Genomic DNA, 19196 nt, shown 5'->3' with positions numbered 1-19196 from the left:
CCCAACAGCCAGTGCTCCCAGTTCCAATAATTACAAGCAGCATCTAAACACCACATGTGGGGAGAAGAATCTGTGCAGGCAGAGCTCCTATCCAGCAGAAGAAATGCTGACATTTATGCAAAGATCGCTCGTGGAATTGGAGAGAAGGGCTACACGAGGGACACACAGCAGTGCCGTGTGAAAATAAAAGAACTTCACCAAGCATACCAGAAGGCAAGAGAGGCGAACAGTCTTTCTGGTGCTGAACCCCACACATGCCGGTTCTACAACGAACTGCATGCGATTCTCGGGGGTGATCCTACCAGCACCCCCACAAATAATGTGGACACCTCACAGGTATATGAGTCTAGGGACAACAAGGAGGATGATATGGTGGATGAGGATGAGGAGGAGAATGGGAGACAGGCTAGAGGCGGCACCATTCTCCCAGAGAGCCAGGAAATATTTTTAACCGTGGAGCCCTGTGGGTCGCAGGACATCATGGTGGCCGACTGTGATGCCAGGGAAGGCACCTCTGTTGAGTATACAGTTACAATCAAAGTCCAGTTAAACTTTAGCAGGCACATAAATTCGGTGGTTTCGCTTATTTACTGAGAAGAAAAAACGAGGTGCTGTGGTTCTCTGCTTAGAAGAGGCCGCTCCAGCTACGCAGAGGGTGGCCCCCAGAAAAGACTGTTTATGTGGACTGGGATAGCCCGGGAATCCTCCACGGATATCTCTAGGAAATTTTCATGGTGGTACGCTGCAATCCTTGGCAGAAGGTTTCTAGACAGGGCACTCTTATTTCTTCCACTATGGCAGGACAGTTTCCCACGGAATTCCTGAATTAATTCTGCTGGCATTATTGCGGTACACAGCATAGCAGCATAAGGACCGGGTCTATACCCAGACACTTGCAGCATCGCCTTCCTTTCTGCCTCTGTTACCCTCAGGAGATTGTCACATCACACAGGGTCCCCTAGGGGAAATGGGGGAAGTTCTCATTAAAAATGCTCTTATAAGAAAAAAAGGGCATATAGACACGCCCCATTCCCCCCCCCCCATTCCGGATTGCCAAACCACGCAGCTGTTAATGTGCCTTTACTGTGCTTGGTATGGATCGGCAAGTAGTTTAAAGTGGCTGAAAGGGGACTGGGGCCCCACATGAGAGATTCCGCAATTTGGGAGTGAAAATGTTCCCTCCCCGCCCCCATCCCCTATTCATAAACAGCTTGCTGTGATGCTATGGGGAAGGGCCATTGTTCGACTAGCTACCTCTGCTCCCGACATGAACCTGCCATAAACTTCATTAAAAGTGAGGTCACCTATGACCCAGGGGGTGGGGAGGGCACAACTCACCGTGGCAGGAGCAGCAAAACGGCACAGTGAAAGGTTACAGATTCTGATGATGTTCTGGCTGCACCTAGTGTAATAAGAGTTTGGTTGTTTTTTTTTTAAATGAAAACGGCCTTGCTGTGGAAACATTTTAGTCACGTACAGTGGCTTCTTTATTTTTCCCCGTAACTGACAGCTGGAAATGTGTCCTGAAAGCAGACTTTTGCTGATTAGAAGGAGGAGAAAGAGAACACGGGAGGACATGTTCACCGAGATAATGAACGCCTCCGGGACAGCTGAGACAGATCTGAGAGCATGGAGGATTTCACTGTCCAAGAAGTTAGACATGGACATGGAGAGCAGGAAAGCTTCCAATGAGCAAGAGTGTGTGGCGCAGGATGAGATGCTTCGGATTATGAGGGACCAAGCAGGCATGTTGATGCGTCTGGTTGAACTGTAGGAACAGAAGCAGGAGGGTAGAGTCCCCCTGCGGACCCTGGTGGACAGCCAGCCAGCATCGCCTGGCGCAGAATCACCCTCCCTGAAGTGTTCCATGAGGCATGGGTGAAAAGTCCATTATCCCTTTCACTTAACTCAGGGGGAGGGTACAAGGAACAGAGGGAGACCATTCTCAGACCTTTGATGGTCTGGAATGTGGTGTTATGTTACACAGTTGAAAATGTTTCTCACGTTCCAACTTTACAACTTTACCCTTTTCCCCAAGGTTACCTCTTTTTCCTGTTCTTCCTCTTTACTTATTTTTGTTAAATAAAGTAAATGGATTTGAGAAATAAATGTTCTTTATTGAGTAGAAGCAGGGCAGGAGTTGGCTTTACAGGGACAGTGATACAAGGCAGGTAAAGGTTTGGGAAAGCACAATGCAGACAAGCCGCTCACGTTACTGTCACTCATTATTGAAACGGCTTTTCAAAGCCTCACGGATATGCAGTGCCCCTTGCTGTGGTCCTCTTATTGCCCTGGTATCTGGCTGCTCAAAAATGGCTGCCATGAGATCTGTCTCAACTATCCACCCTTGCAGAAAATTTCTCCCCTTTTTTCCCCCCACAGATATTATGGAGCACACAGCAGGCAGCTATAACCATGGGGATGTTCTCTTCACAAAGGTCCAATCTTGTTAGTAAACTTCTCCAGCACCCTTTCAAATGACCAAAGGCACATTCAACCACCATTCTGCACTTGCTGAGCCTATAGTTGAACTGTTCCTTACTGCTGTCCAGATGGCCGGTGTATGCCTTCATGAGCCATGGGAGCAAGGGCTAGGCTGGTTCCCACAGGATAACTATAGGTATCTCAACATTGTCAATGTTCATTTTGTGGTTTTGAAAGAAAGTCCCAGATTGCAGCTTTTTAAACAGACCTGAGTTCCTAAAGATGCACGCATCATGAACCTTTCCTGACCATCCTATGTTGATGTCGGTGAAACGCCCCCTGTGATCCACCAGTGCTTGCAACACCATTGAAAAGTATCCCTTTTGGTTTATGTACTCTTTGGCAAGGTGGTCTGGTGCCAAGATGGGGATGTGTGTGCCATCTATCACCCTACCGCAATTAAGGAACCATCCACTATGTCCTGCACATTTCCCAGACTTACTACTCTTAGTAGCATAAGTCGATTAATGGCCCTGCACACTCGGAGCACAGCAGCTCCCATGGTTGATTTACCTACTCCAAATTGATTTTTCACTGACCAGTAACTGTCTGGGGTTGCAAGTTGCCAAATAACAATCCCCACTCCCTTCTCCACTGTCAGAGCAGCTCTCATTTTTGTGTTGCTGAACTGCAGGGCAGGGGAAAGCTCTGCACAAAGTTCCTGGAAGGTGGCTGCATTCAGAAGTTCCGCAGCCACTGCTCATCATCCCATACCTGCAAAACGATGCAGTCCCACCAGTCAGTGCTTGTTTCACGGGACCAGTTACGGCGCTCAACAGAGTGCAGCTGCTCTGTGACTGCCTGCAGCAACTGTGAATTGTTTTTTTCAATGGCTTGCAGCAGGGCGGCTTGCAGGACATCGCTATGTTCCACACGGCGGACCCTACTTCGGCTCTGGAAATACTGCAGGAGAAAGCGTGAGGTGTTTGAGATGCTCACAGCAAGAGTGCACAACTGAGCAGGCTCCATGCTTCTGGGGTATTGGAATATGTGCGGCGGTTTTAAGGCACAAAAACCACAGGGCTGTTTGCCTTTGAGCATAGTGCATCATGGGATGCCAATGCAGTGTACCCATTCTCTGCTGTGACAATGTTTTGGTCCCATGATGCATTGAACAAAGTTCCCAAAACACACTGAGGCAAGCTGTACTTTGGGATAGCTACCCACAATGCACTGCTTAGTGTACTGAGGAAGGCACTGCTAGCGAGGACACACTCCATTGAGACATGGTGTGGCCACGCACAATCGACTTAATTAATTCGGAGCCTCGAGGTCGAATTAGATAAAGTCGACTTAATTTTGTAGTGTAGACAGGCCTCTACTTTCTGTGAAAGGAAGGGATCCTGCCTTTCTGACAGTGATCACTTAGAGCATTTATAGCATATACTGTACTTTCCAAGTTCACCAGTTGAAAGCAGCATCTTGTCGCCTGGTACCATCTGTTAGCCCCTTAATTTCCCCCATTTTAAAGCCTTTTAAATAGCCCTGGCATGCCTCATGGGTAATATTGCCTCAAAGTACAACTCAACAGCTACATGGGAGGAGGTTTGTGAAAAAGGATGAGGAGCTGTGCAACAAGCAATAAATACACTCACTTAAAGAAGGGAAAGGCCAATTATGTCACCTAATCCCTTTCCAATAGGAGATACATCTTTAATTAAATACACACTACACATTGAAATATTCCAGAATCTAACCATTAAAAACAAACAAACCAGAAATCTCAAACCCCAGGTTCTAGCTGATCAAGGGTAAGATTAGGGTCTTCAGAGGGACCAGGGAGGGCTTGAGCTATAAGCCTTCCCAAAAATATTTAAGATATGAAAAACTATATTGCTCATTTGCAGCCTTTTCCATGAAAACACCCATAAGCTGCGTGTGGCATTAATACAAATTGTTTCCCAGTGGTTTGCACACAATATTACAAGCTGAAAGATTCATATGAAGAATGAATGCCATAGAAACTCCAGTAAAAGGCTTGCTCCTTCCTAGCATAAAAACTCCCATGGTCACCAGTCTCAGACCCACATGCACAGATTCATGGTGACATTCATAATCAGCCAGCAATGCAGGTGATTATCACCAGAGCTATAATCCTGCGTGATCCTTAAAACGATGTGACATTCATCTTGGGTTAATCAAGTTAAACTGCCTACTAGCTACAAGCCATTTACTTGATGAAACACAGTAGATTCTAACTGCACCACACAGTGAAAAGAAAAAGGACAATAATTCTGACCTGGGGGGGGGGGGGCTGTTATCCCTGAAAAAGCCAAGGTGCATCTGTGGAAGTTGCCACATGGATATTGAGACAGTTAGGCAAATATCACAAAGAATGTGATGAAGATGTTTCTTTTACTATCAGCCTCACAGTGATAAACAACCGTCAGAGAGAGATTGAGGAAAGAGACGTTGCTACAAATGCCTTGGGTTCAACAACACTAAGCCTGACGCTGCTCAAATACATTTTATTTGTTGGATTTCCCCTAACCCGTGCCAAGTTTTTTTGTGATGTTCTTTCTTCAGCAAAAGACCTTTCATACAAGGATTAAATCCTCGTTTGTTGCGTGGGTGTACCTACTGTTGAACTGAATCATTTTGGTCACCACAAAGCAGGAGGGATTTGTTTTAAAGTGGAAAAAATAGCCATGATCTTACAGGTGCAGGCTTCCTCACTTCCCCAGCGGTGCCCCACCCCTGCTCTGCCCCAGGCTCCACCCCCACTCCACCCCTTCCCCCAAAGCTCCACCCCACCTCTTCCTGCCCCTGCCCCACCCCCTCCTCCGATTACACCCCACCCTCGCTCCTCCCCTTTCCTGATCGGAGCTGATTGGCGGGACTGCCGATGGGTGCTGAGCACCCACTAATGGAGTTGGCACCTATGCATGATTTTATTGTGAAAACTCTCTTTTGAAGATCCCTCTCCAATTTAACTAATATACGGGTGTTTCCAGAAGAAGGTTTACCCCTATTGACTCACAGAACCCTACTATTCTATTGTGTGAACCTTGAGGGGAATAGACACTCTATACTTATCATACGTTGCCACTGATTCTTGCCATTCTTCAGTGAAGCCACCATTTTTATTTTTTTGCCTAGGGAATGTCTGTGTGGCAGGGATAGCCACAGAGACCCACCAAAATACATTGGTCTTATCCTTACAGTGGATATGGCATGGGAGTGGGAGACAAGACAGTTGGGTTCCAGTCTCATCTCTGCCACTGACCTGCTGTGAGACTTCAGTCAAGTCATTTTACCATTCTGGGCTTCAGTTCCCCCATGGGTAAAAAGAATACAGCAAATATAGCGAATTGTAAGATGTTTTGACTGCTATCATTGAAAAATACTGTCTACAAACCCAGTATTATTGCAAGGAGTTTCAGCGATTTTGGGGTGAAGAAGGGTTGAGATGAGAAGGGAAATAAGATGCAATTTATCTCCCTCCACCTTAAAAAAATCCTAAAAAAATAAACTGATAAACTGTTCCCAGAGTAACAAAGAATGTTACATATGTCTCTGTTTAAAGAAAGTACAGGCAATTTTTACTATTCTATATTTGGTTAATAATGGACTACCTTGGCCAATATTTCGAGAGACTTTTGTCATTAATATATACAAGTAATGCAGAGTCAAGCTTACTATGGGAACCTTGATTCAGAAATGTCTGGCATTTATGTGATTAAAATAACATTACATTTCATATAATTGGCTTTTCAATCAGAAAATGTCATTTCATCAGGACTATATTGGTTTTGATGAAATTTCCTACATGTTTGGATGATGCTATTGAAATTGAAATTTATTTTAAAAAATCAAAGTCAGAATGAAACATTTATCAAAACTTTAAATTCCAAATGATCCAAAATGATGTTTTAAAAAAAATTCCTTTTTGCAGAAAATTTCAAAGCTTTTTTTTATTTTATTCTGAATTGGAAAATAAACAGTTTTCAAAATCTCAAAGTTTTTCATGGAATGGAAATTCCCATTCCTGAACAGTTCTAAATTTCATTAATTATATAAAAATCTATGTGGCAGATCTGCAGCTGGTGTAATTGGCATTGAAATCAATGGAACTGTGACAATTTGCATCAGCTGAGCATCTGCTCCACAGTGCATATATAGGATTAAACCTAAACACCCACATAATTATATTGCTCAGTATAGGTGTATACAGAGACAAGACTACCTGGGTAACTGTGAGCTATAGTTCCACGCCTTGGTCACAAATTCTCTTACTCACAGTGCTTTTGCTGTGGGCATTTCAGCTGTGTTTAGGGCTTGATCCTTGAACTTAATGGAAAGACTCCCACTGAGTTCGGTTTGCTTGTGAAAAGACAGCAGGTGCCACAGTAATCGGTTCAGATAAAGTGTATCAGATGGACAAATATTTACACTGGCACATGAAAAGGGATCAAATTTATCACAACAATATACTAACTAATCAAGTTTACACTACACTGGTTCCATATTTAGTATTATCCCAGTCACAAGAACTTTATCTATCTCAAAAGAGGCTATGTAAGTTTCAGAAGTAACCCCAGTTCACTTCCTCTGTAAGAGCACAGGGTGAAATCCCTGGCCAAGGCAGTGTGTACACTGCAGCTTATGTCAGCATAACTTTTATCACTCAGGTGTATGAATAAACTACCCCCCTGAGCGACATAAGTTACACTAACATAAGCGCTGGTGTGGACAGCATTATGTTGTCAAGAGAACCTCTCCCACCGACATAGCTACTGCCACTCGCGGAGACTGGAGTAATTAAGCCAACAGAAGAACTCTCGCCCGTCAGCTTACAGTGGCCACAGTAGAGAGCTTATGATGGTGCAGCTGCATCAGCACCGCTGCGCTGCTGTAAGCGCTCTAGTGTAGCCATGCCCTTTGGGTTTACTAACCACTCACTCACCTCTGAACCTGCCCAGAGACCTTGAGAAATGAGCTCGGGTTTAAAAGAAGAATGACAGCCAGTCCTAAGATAACAGCAAAAGGGAGTCAGAGAGTTGAGACACTATCAATTGCTGTGTCTTGCATTGTCCGTTTCAACACTGATCCAGAAGGTGATATTTAGATAGGGGTCATCTGCATTAAAAGATGTTGGAAGAAGCCAATATTTATGGGAGTAAGTTAACAGGCTAAATAGGTGGAAAAATCTTTTCTAGTCAACCTAGTAATAAAAAGAAAAGCCATGTGAGAGTCTTGACATTTAAACAAGAAATTCAAACAAGTGTTTTATGTACTGCATGTTATGGATAAAAATCCTGGTTTATAAAAGATCTAGTGTTCTTTAGGAGTAGAAAGCATATCAGCTACAGGTCAGATAAAAATGAAAGTGATGAAACATGCCTTTTCTAGTCCTATCTAGGGTCGAGGAGATTAATTCCAAGAACTGGCCCTTTGAAGCACAAATATAGGAGAGATAGTTTCTAATAAGAATAGAAACATTAACTGTGTCAAGTGCTTTGTCATATGTAAGTATAAAAAATTAGGGTGCAATCCTGGCCTTACAGAAGTCAATGGGAGTTTTGCCATCGAGCTCACTGGGCCCAGGATTTCACCCATAGGCTTTATAATATGCTGTAACTTTGTTTCAAGATGTTCTTACCCCTGGCATGATTATCCTTTCAACATCTTTAAGGACATCCTCAAAGGTCTCAGGGTCCTGAGGTGGACAGTCTGGAATGAGGGGTCTCAGGTATCCTGGTTCCACATCAGGATACACCTGTCTCTTATCTAACTGCTCGAAGTAATCTGCAATGTAGTCCACCATCTCTTTCCCTCTCTTTCGGAACTCTGTGGTATCCATGCTAACTGGCGCTGGAAGCATCAATATCAGAAAAACCTAAGGAGAAAGAGAAGTCACTTTTGAACGAATCTCTTAAAATTGGCCACTTATTTAGGTATCTAAAAACTGAAGCTGGCCTCATTGGAAGACATCTAGCTGATTCTTAGTTTATTGGTACACATATACAACCCACACCCATTTAGTGTGGCGTTCTGTCCCCCTCAATGGGTGGCTGGAACACAGAGAAGTTGCTGAGCCTGCTACAGCCTTGATTAACAAAGCTGATTCTTTCAGCTCAGGCAGTGGAGGCTAACGCATTAAGCACAAGAGGTCACACAAGTTCAATCCCCACTACCAGTGGCACACACATCATCCTTTCAGCTCCAGCATTATACAACATATAGGATATAGTGCCATATTAAAAGACAAGGGCTAGACAGAGGGGGTGTCAGACTTACCACAATAATCACAATGATTTTAGTGTTGTATTCCACTCCCCCTGTCTGTGTGATATCCACCTGTTGCCTCATGTCATACAGCTCATTTTAAACTCCTTATCCTTAATGGGAATTCTGGGACTACTACAATTAATAATAATGATTAATAAATAATGCTAATAATCAGCTATACTCAGAGAGAGCCTGATCCTGTAATCTTTGCACACACACAATTTCCGCTGGTGCGTTGCCAATGTAGGTTTTGAGTGCTTAGATAATGCAGGGTCAAGCCCATTGTACAGTGCTTAAATGTTCTGAGTTCTTTACAATCACTCGTTCATATTCACGGAGTTGTTTCTCAGTATCCAGAGTGGAACTGGTTGGTGAAACACAGTTCTGCATTTTGAAAACAAGTGACTATCATGCTTAGATCACACACACACACACACAATCAGGTATTAGCTTTGTAAGAGATTAACTATATTAGGAAAAACCTGAGCATCACCTGGTTAATAGAACACAAGTAACTTACTTAGATATAAATTATCTGTGTTGGTAGTTCGTAATTGGCTGAAGTCTTGAAAAGAGGTAGAATCTTTTGGTTCAGTAATTGAGTCTTTATAGTATCACAGCAAGCATTGTCTCATAAGCTGAAAAAGAAAGAGATCACTAATAAACACCCTTGGATAAATACATTGATGCTACCAAAGAGGAATCGGAGTCCATGTGGAGCAGCCACGACTGTCATGTACAAGTGCTGTGTTAAGGAAAGCAAAGTTCTGGACTACAGGAAGCTACAGCCTGCAGCCAAAACCAGAGACTGGTTCCTGTTGTGTTAGAGTTATATAATTGTTAAACACAAGTAACTTAAGTGCTTAATACCAGCTCTCTATGCCTTACTGAGATGGACAATACTGGGGCTAACTTAGGACCGCTTTCCCCGATCTGGTATCTAGATGTTCTTAGCTTACAAAAAGTAAAATGACTCTAGTCAGTATGGCCTCTCTTTTTGTATGGTTCTGATGGCCGATCTTGAGTTTGATCTCCCATCTGAAAGACAGTCACTGAGCAAACAGTGTATCTTCTCTGCAACCCAAGGGGCTTTATGACTCAGAATTTCAAATAGTAACCAGGGATATGCTGGCAATGGCAGTGTCAAGGTTCCTGCCCCACTCTGAACTCTAGGGTACAGATGTGGGGGCCTACATGAAAAACCCCCTAAGCTTATTTTTACCAGTTTAGGTTAAAACTTCCCCAAGGTACAAACTATTTTACCTTTTGCCCCTGGACTTTATTGCTACCACCACCAAGCGTCTAATAAATATATAACAGGGAAAGAGCCCGCTTGGAAACATCTTTTCCCCCAAAATCCTCCCAAACCCTACACCCCCTTTCCTGGGGAAGGCTTGATAACAGTCCTCACCAATTTGCATAGGTGAACACAGACCCAAACCCTTGGATCTTAAGAACAATGAAAAAGCAATCAGGTTCTTAAAAGAAGAATTTTAATTGAAGAAAAAGTAAAAGAATCACCTCTGTAAAATCAGGATGGTAAATACCTTACAGGGTAATCAGATTCAAAACACAGAGAACCCCTCTAGGCAAAACCTTAAGTTACAAAAAGACACAAAAACTGGAATCTACATTCCATTCAGCACAACTTATTTTATCAGCCATTTAAACAAAACAGAATCTAACACATATCTAACTAGATTGCTTATTAGCCCTTTACAGGAGTTCTGAACTGCATTCCTGCTCTGGTCCCGGCAAAAGCGACACACAGACAGAGAGAACCTTTGTTTCTCCCCCCACTCCAGCTTTGAAAGTATCTTGTCTCCTCATTGGTCATTTTGGTCAGGTGCCAGCGAGGTTATCCTAGCTTCTTAACCCTTTACAGGTGAAAGGGTTTTTCCTCTGGCCAGGAGGGATTTAAAGGTGTTTACCCTTCCCTTTATATTTATGACAGGCACACTGAGTGTTTGAATGGTAGTTCTATCAATCTGTTGCTAAATAAATTAACATAAACCATTAGCCAGTATATACATCTGCTGAAACAATACAAACACAGCTCAGTGGTCAGCCTGATGCTTCCTTAGTTTAGAGCTTTTCTCTAAAAGAAAACTACATATTTTATTGCTTGCAAAATACCCCCAATATAGCCCTCAGTTTGTACTACCCGGATCCATATTCTGATTGTTTTATAACCTTATTTTATAAGTTCGTAGTTATAGCATACTTTAAAAGCCACATGAGTAGTACATGTTCTTCTCTTCCCAGTCTAAAACTTCGTAGATATGGAAGTTGTAGGAAGTTGTATGGAAATTTAACTCTTGTTCGCCAAGGTAATGGAAGTTTTGCCTGAGTGAGGACCATATAAAACAAACTGAGTAAGGACTTCAGAATTTGGCCCTGTATGTATTCATCACTGACCATGGATATTTCTTGTGTACTTTTAAGCATGTATTAATTCAGTTTAACATTTCAGTCAGCATCTCTATGTCCAGTGAACTATCCATGTGTGCCAGAACAGACAGTGGTACTGCTCATCTGCCACAAGCTCTTTGTTCTTCTGCTTTTTCTTAGTATCACATTTCTTCACATGACATTATCTTTTCCCAAAAAACAATGTAAAGGGCATGAATTCAGCAACATTCTATGAATATCAATTTATTTGCATATATTCTCTCATCACCAATTATTTTAATATTATAGTTATTAATCTGTGACATGTTGTAAGGTTTCCTTATAACAGGATTTTCTTTGGGAGCTGACATTTCTTTTAATTCAAAGGTATCTTTACACCTTTCTGATTCTCTGTAGGATTATTCTGATGATGATACAATTAAGTCTCATTTACATTAATAGTATAAGTTGTGTTCTGGACACTTATTCCAACTTAAGCAGTGGGACATTAGATCCAAAGCTTGGGGATGTTTGGATCCATCTGCAGCTCCAAACTCTGTGGTTTGAGCCCTTTTACTAAAATGCAGATTTGGTGTGAAATCCTGACCTCATTTAAGTCAATGGGAGTTTTGCTGCCAACTTCAGTGGGGCCAGGATTTCACTTTTAGAGTATATTAACTTGTCTCTGAGATATAGAGTTTGCTCTGGACCTACAGGGATTTTACCCTTTCCCTAGAGCAATGAGAATGGAATCATCATTAGGTGATCATAGCCAGCATGATCAATATCTTGTCATTACAGGTGATCTGGGGATGGACGATCCTTCCCAACTTCTGTGTTTCTATTGAGCCTATTTAATCTTTTCTACCCACCTATTACAAAATTCACTTTTCAGGTATACAAATTTTAGTTGTAATGTGAGGAAGCAATGGGCTAAATCATCCCTGGCCTTTGCACAGTTGTGGAAGGACAGTAATTAGTCTACTCTCTACCCCACAAAAAAACTAGGAAGATCCTGTCCTGGGGAGCTGCAAGGACTGCTCTATCTGGGTGCCTTTGGGGATGTAAATAGCCCCAGCGCGCCATTGCTGTGCTACCCCTCTGTCCCTGCCTGTGAAGCTGTCCAAAGGCTCCAGTAGGGCAAGCTGCACCATCCAAATGGATGGTATAGCCTGCAAACTTTGTGTGCCAGGGAGCTGGAAGAAGTGTTGTGCTTCCTTGTATAGGCCAGCAGCAGATTACTCCAAGCAAGGGGAAAGCTGGAGGAAATTGGGCCTAGGATGGGTGACTGAGGCAAAATAGGGCTAATCCTGGGATTGTGCAGGGTTGTGCCTTCAGGTACAATCTTGGCCAGAAAAAGCATTGTATTGGTTTGCTTGCTTGTTTTAATACTGTATTTCAACATTTATTTTCATCCCAAATCATGACAAAGAGTTGACATTTTTTGTAGAATGGAAAGTTCTGAAAAATTTTGATTCAGAAATGTTAAAATGTTATTGCACTGTATCTTCTGTGGTGCCTCATGGTAGTTGTAGTTCTGGTGCTTCATGGCCCCTTCCTTTCTATGGGCCAGGCTTCCTGGCTGCATTATTTTTCCCCTGATGCACCATGGCAGTTAAAGAAGATGGGAGACCACAGTGCATCATGGGAGATGTAGTCCAACCAGGAAGCCTAGCTCATAGGGTCTACCCAGCAACTAGACACCCGCGGCTGGCCCATGCCAACCAACTTGGGTTCATGGAGCTCAGGCTGTGGGTCTGTTTCGTTGCTGTGCAGATATCTGGGCTCACGCTAGAGCCCAGGCTCCAGCCCTACCCTGGAAGTCTACACAGCAATGAAACGGCCCCACAGCCTATGCCCCAGGAACCCAAGTCTGCTGGCATGGGCCAGCCATGGGTTTTTCTTTTCTGTGTAGACACACACATAGAGGAGAATGGGGCATGAGACACCTAAATTACAACTCTCAGGAGGCTTCATGGCAGTACAAATTGACACAGATTAATATCTAACTGACCAAAAATTGTTTTGATTCAATTCAACAAACTGAAATATTTAAATTCAGGTTGACCCTACCCAAAACAAAAGATGTAATTTCAATTTTTTTCCCATCTGAAAAGAATCAGGAAATTTCATCAAAATCAAAATTTTCCTGTGGAAAAATTTGAAGAAGTTACATTTTCTATCAAAAACATTTTTAATGGAAAACTCCTGAACCGTTCTATCAACTACCACTCCGAGATCAATAGAAATGCACAAGATTTAAGCATGAACACATAGAATATCAGGGTTGGAAGGGACCCCAGAAGGTCATCTAGTCAAACCCCCTGCTCAAAGCAGGACCAATTCCCAGTTAAATCATCCCAGCCAGGGCTTTGTCAAGCCTGACCTTAAAAACCTCTAAGGAAGGAGATTCTACCACCTCCCTAGGTAACGCATTCCAGTGTTTCACCACCCTCTTAGTGAAAAAGTTTTTCCTAATATCCAATCTAAACCTCCCCCACTGCAACTTGAGACCATTACTCCTCGTTCTGTCATCTGCTACCATTGAGAACAGTCTAGAGCCATCCTCTTTGGAACCCCCTTTCAGGTAGTTGAAAGCAGCTATCAAATCCCCCCTCATTCTTCTCTTCTGCAGGCTAAACAATCCCAGCTCCCTCAGCCTCTCCTCATAACTCATGTGTTCCAGCCCCCTAATCATTTTTGTTGCCCTTCGCTGGACTCTCTCCAATTTATCCACATCCTTCTTGAAGTGTGGGGCCCAAAACTGGACACAGTACTCCAGATGAGGCCTCACCAATGTCGAATAGAGGGGAACGATCACGTCCCTCGATCTGCTCGCTATGCCCCTACTTATACATCCCAAAATGCCATTGGCCTTCTTGGCAACAAGGGCACACTGCTGACTCATATCCAGCTTCTCGTCCACTGTAAATGACATGGGTCATTTAAAGTCACACTTCTTTCCCCTCTTACTTTATCTTAGTTCTTCTGGGATTTACAGCACCATTTTGAACCCACATAATCTTTTTGGCTCTCCTTCTGAACTGTTGATAATACAATATATATGACTCTGATTAAATAAATCACTTTGCCCTGTTAACCACACCTAGAAAACTGAAATCTCCATTACAGTGGATGAGCTCTGCCGCAAGGATCACAGCAAAACAAATCCTTGAAAGCTACCCTGGTGGCACTACATATTTCACACAAAAAGTACTCTGGGGGCAATAGCACAATGGAAAGAGAGCTGACCTTTATCACAAAACTGCTTCAGTATACAGGATATGAATTGGTGAGAAGCAACAGGATACCTCAAAAAAACTTCAGAGTCCAGGTTCAGGGAGATAAGCCCCCCAAAATGTAAAGACTTATTTATCGTTTCCACATTTTTCAAGTCAATAGACTTCTGAATGCACAAGAATTGCAGGTTTGGGACTTGAGTTTGCACAGTTTGGCTGGAAATTTCACAAGCACAGGTTCTCTCTCATGTCTGAGAGTGGTCTCTTTTTACTTGGGTCACAAACAATGAAGGCCCCATCCTGTACAGTTGCTGTTGGGAGAAGTTCAGGTATTCCCAACTTCTGTCAGTTGCAGGCCTGTTGGGCCCATGCCGTGCATTTCAGGAGGCACTCAGCATCTTTAATATTTGGTTCTGAGGGAACAGCTATAATTTCTGAGAGAGCATTTATTTATTTTGAGGTTGATCTGCATGATTCTCTTCAATTGGCCTTTCAAAATTTCCCTAGAAAATAGCTACATCTCCCTGAACTACTATGGAGATCAAAGTTCTACCTACTATAATTCCTGACACAGCTCACTAACCTTTCTGTCTGTGTGCCTCCCTCTCTCCCGCTACCATTTCCTAAACACTATCTGCATACTTCAGTGCCCTAATTCACTAACAAACCCAACCTGGTAGATAGAATGCCAGGTATATAAGTGCATGTCATTGTGCCTCTCACCTCCAGAGTACCTCCCAGTGTCCAGGTGCAGTGTTACAGGGATTTTCTTAGCCTAACACTCCTTTCAGTTATCCTAGTGCCACAACAGTCTGACAATGTATGTGGCCTAGCCCTCCAGCCAGGTCACTGCTCAGTCCATTCCCCTTTCTGGAGGTTAACAGAAAATAGAAAACTCAAAATCTAATGACTTTTAAGATCATCTCTGGCCTCTGCCTGGCACTTGCTTAGCTTCTTTTATTCTTGACACCCATTTTTCGCCTCTTGTGGGAGAGCTAGGGGAACCAAGGGTCCACACCTCCTCTCGGTTCCAGCCCCAGGACCCATTTTAGGTGGCTAAGGACCATTCCTTCAATCCCTCCCCCATTTTCTCTGGGCTGCTCCTACTTTCAGCTCGCTCACCATCCTCTTCACAAGACCTGCAGACTCTGCTGTGCCTGCCTCAACTTTGCAGCTCCTCACTATACCTCCTGGGACCAGCTAAAGAAGCATTTCCTAAAATCCAGTCTCAGTTCTTCCCAGTAAAAGCTGAATTGTACTGCTAGCAGCTCTCTGCCCTTTGCTTTAAAACAATCAGTATCTCTCTCCTGTAAACATGAATTCCCCTTTAGTTCTCTTTCTGGGACTGGGGTTGTATCCGAGGCCCCATTGGCTTAGAGGAATCTGAGCATACTTCCCAGTTAGCCTCCCACTCTAGAGGGTTCAGCTGGCCAGCCTTCTGCTGTCAGTATCTGTCTGCGGTGATAGAGGAGGCAGCCTTTATGCTGCTCCCCTTTTCCCAACCTTTTCCCAATTGGTTGGGTGAGAGGGGAGCCTTGCCCTGCCTTCTCAGCAAGGTTTCAGGCCCTTGGAGGTACAGCCTCCAAATTCCTTCCTTAATCATCATTCATTCCCAGGATCCTTAGGTCTCTATATGTATCTGTTGAACCCTTCCCAATCTTTAAAGGGCCAAGCCAGGTGGTGGGGGAGGCTGACAACTAGGCACTACTGCCCTCCATGGCAGACTACCCCATCACAGTGCAATATTACCAAAAATGTGTTCTACTTGAGCTTCATTAGTCTCCAGAGATTCAACAGAGATCTATGGGCATGTGTCACCATCATATATCATCTGCTGTTGAGGCCCAACCATGCTCCACTAGAGATAATGAAGTCTTGTTATTGGCTTCAGTGGGAGCAAGAAAGAACTGTATTTCTATGCTGTTTTGACTCTGGGTGGCAACGTTTACTAGGCATAAACAAGACGCCCCCAGGGCTTAGCTTGGGCTGACCCTACAGGTCATACAGAGCTTGGTTATTATAGAAGCTTCTATTACGGTTTGAAATTTAAGATTGTAACTCATTTCTGTATATATGTTTACCTGTTTTAACCTTGCTAATAACTCATTTCCATTTCCTGTTTAATAAATCTTCATCTAATTTATTTTAGGATGGCTATAAGTATTACGTTCGCTATAAAGATCTAAGGGGCAATTGACCTGGGGTAAGTGACTGGTCCTTTGGAACTGGGAGTAACTTAAATATTGTTGCGATTCTTGATGGAAGGACCATCTATCACAAAGATACGCTCAGCTGGTAATGAGAGAGATCAGAGTCCCCAAGGGGACTATCTGTGATTCCATATTTAGGCTGTTATAGTGCCTGGGGAGTTTACACTTGGCGTTAAGTGGTTGTTGAAATCTAAGTACAGAACTCAAACAATTTGGGGATTGTTCCCTGCTACCTAACAGCCTGCCCGGAGGTTGGCACTCACACTCTTGAGTCACTTCAGGCAGCAGGATATCTGAAGAAGAGCTCTGTGTAAGCTCGAATGCTTGTTTCTCTCACAAACAGAAGTTAATCCAATAAAAGATATTACCTCACCCACCTTGTGTCTCTAGTATCCTGGGACCAACACAGCTACAATGACACTGCATCCTAGGTACGATCAAGGTCAGTCACTGTATGGCATTTACATTATATATACATATAAAAGTTAAAGTTCTTTAGTTTTTAGATTTTTTCCTGAGTATATCATTAGATATTGTATTATATACTATACAACCTAAGCTTGACATAATAGCCTTTTGCCAGCTTGACCAAGCAGTATCTGGTTGCCTTACAATTAGAACATTACAACACATCAACATTTTATCTTAATAGTGTATGTTTGAAACTCTAGAAGAATTGTTTCTAGTCCCTAGCTTGTATGTACTGAGTATGTGAAGTTCATTCACAACTTATTGCCACCAGACACCTCGTTGAACTTATTTTCTATTTACCTTAAAAAGCAGTAAGAAGAGCACCACGCATTTTTAGATATTCATAAAACATACATATATATGGAGACAAACTTAGGCAATACATTTATAGCTATAACTATTTCTGATTATTATTGCCTAAATTTGCTTCCAATTACAGTATGCATGTTATTTTTATGTACACATTGACAAAATATCAACAACAGAATTGTGGTTTCTTTAAATTCTGTTTCTGGTTGATAAGGTTATTTTTTAAACCCACTTATAGTTTATTAGGGCGTGCCAGGAAATTTCTGAGTAGAGAGAAAGAACGGATACCACCTACCTGGTCTCTAATTCAACAGACCCATTCTGAAGCACAAAGCAAAGCAACAAAAACGCTAAAATCAAGGACTGAGATTATTAAATGCAGATAGGAGACATACATATACATGTATCTTACTTGAGGGGGGAGGGGTCCCCCGCAAACAACACTGAACAGAAAGCCCTATAGATTAAACATATTAATAACATCTAAAACAGCATACACATTTCAACAACTGAGGACAGCATAGGCTCAAAGTATCATGATAACTTTATACATTTATTTTCAGTAGAGTAGAATGACGTGTTATCTATCCTTCTGCCCATTTGTTGCAGAATCCAATGTAAATTAAAGGCTTGAGCTCTGCATATGGCCCCACTTGAGTCTTTGGGATTTTAGCCATTGAATTTAATGGCAAGAGGATTACACCTTTGATTTGCAATCTTTTCTTGGACAAAATTCCCATTGAAGTAAATGTTGTCTCACTAAGAACTGCAAGAGAAGGCCCTTTATTAGATGTTCTGCGTGAAATAGAGGCAAACACAAACAGGTTTAAATTTACAGGCAACACAATTGACCTGATCCTGAATTGCTTCTGCATCCATTGTCTTTAACAGGAGTTATGCATGCGTAAGGTGGCTCCTACTTTTCACTATTTAGTACTTTCCATTTTCCTTGTCAGTATACAAAGTTACCTCATTTAGCTTTCATTCTGAGTTGCTCAGCTTTTGCAGTTTGCTAATTTTCCATTAAAAAAATCCTACTGCTTTTCCTGGAGGATAGGTTCACTTTAAGAATGTCACATATAGAAACAAAATAGATTTTTTTTCTTATTAAGAAGATACAGAAGAGAAACATCTGGTTTTATTTGTAAAGGTCTACATGGTTGTCCAGAACTGTGGCAGTTGGATTGGCAGCCTATTAATTTTTGCATAAGGCTGTCACACATACATACGCATAAACCAAAACATTGGGATTGTTCTATCTCTGCATGAATAAATACAAAACAAGAGGCACACACTAACCTGTGCAAACTTAGCTTTAAAAAATGCAAATGTCTTTTGTGCTTCCAATTTACTTTTCTAAAATAAAATAGGCTGGATATTTAAAATTAATTAGCTGAACTCTAAGGCGAAGTAACAAACTGTTGAATTAATCCAAGCATTTATCTTCTTGGATTTATTAAGCATGATGCTACAAGGACAAAGAATGTTACTTACAGCCAGTTGGTGAGATTCCTTCTCCACTCCCTCTTTCTCTGCTCCCCTGTGACAGTTATAAAGCACAGAGGATGCTGTTGTCAGTTTATATAGGCAGAGTAACCACTTCCCCTTAGCCTATCAGAGCCAAGTGCTTTGCATTTAACATTCAGCAGCAGCAGCATCTCCCCCCTCCCTCTCCCATACTCCATCCTAAATATATTTAGAAAAAAATGATCTGTCTAAAAAGCAAACCCATGCAGCTGAGCAACTACTGTTGACTGGATTTGGTATTGGGGAGGCGCTATAATTATTTGTCAAGACACTGGCAGTCTCTAAACAAATTCTCTCTCTCACACACACACTTTTCTAGAATAATTATGCCAGT

The 19196-nt window shown here is 42.4% G+C and overlaps 1 protein-coding gene across 2 annotated transcripts in view; it reads right to left on the bottom strand.

The window, feature by feature from the left end:
* The window catches only part of DDC (dopa decarboxylase), a 116926-nt gene that overhangs the window by 86300 nt on the left and 11430 nt on the right, over positions 1–19196 (bottom strand). Inside the window, exons 2-4 of one of the 2 annotated variants that reach the window (XM_073332727.1) lie at positions 18830–18875; positions 9236–9353; positions 8087–8323 (exon numbers count right to left, since the gene is read on the bottom strand). In XM_073332727.1, coding sequence (XP_073188828.1) covers positions 8087–8308 — 222 coding nt within the window. In that variant the 5' untranslated portion in view covers positions 8309–8323; positions 9236–9353; positions 18830–18875. The remainder of the gene's footprint in view (positions 1–8086; positions 8324–9235; positions 9354–18829; positions 18876–19196) is intronic. The other variant, XM_073332726.1, reaches the window with a different exon arrangement.

Source organism: Lepidochelys kempii, chromosome 2 (assembly GCF_965140265.1).
Source record: "Lepidochelys kempii isolate rLepKem1 chromosome 2, rLepKem1.hap2, whole genome shotgun sequence".
NCBI lineage: Eukaryota > Metazoa > Chordata > Testudines > Cheloniidae > Lepidochelys > Lepidochelys kempii.
This window is presented reverse-complemented; position numbering and strand designations above follow the sequence as displayed.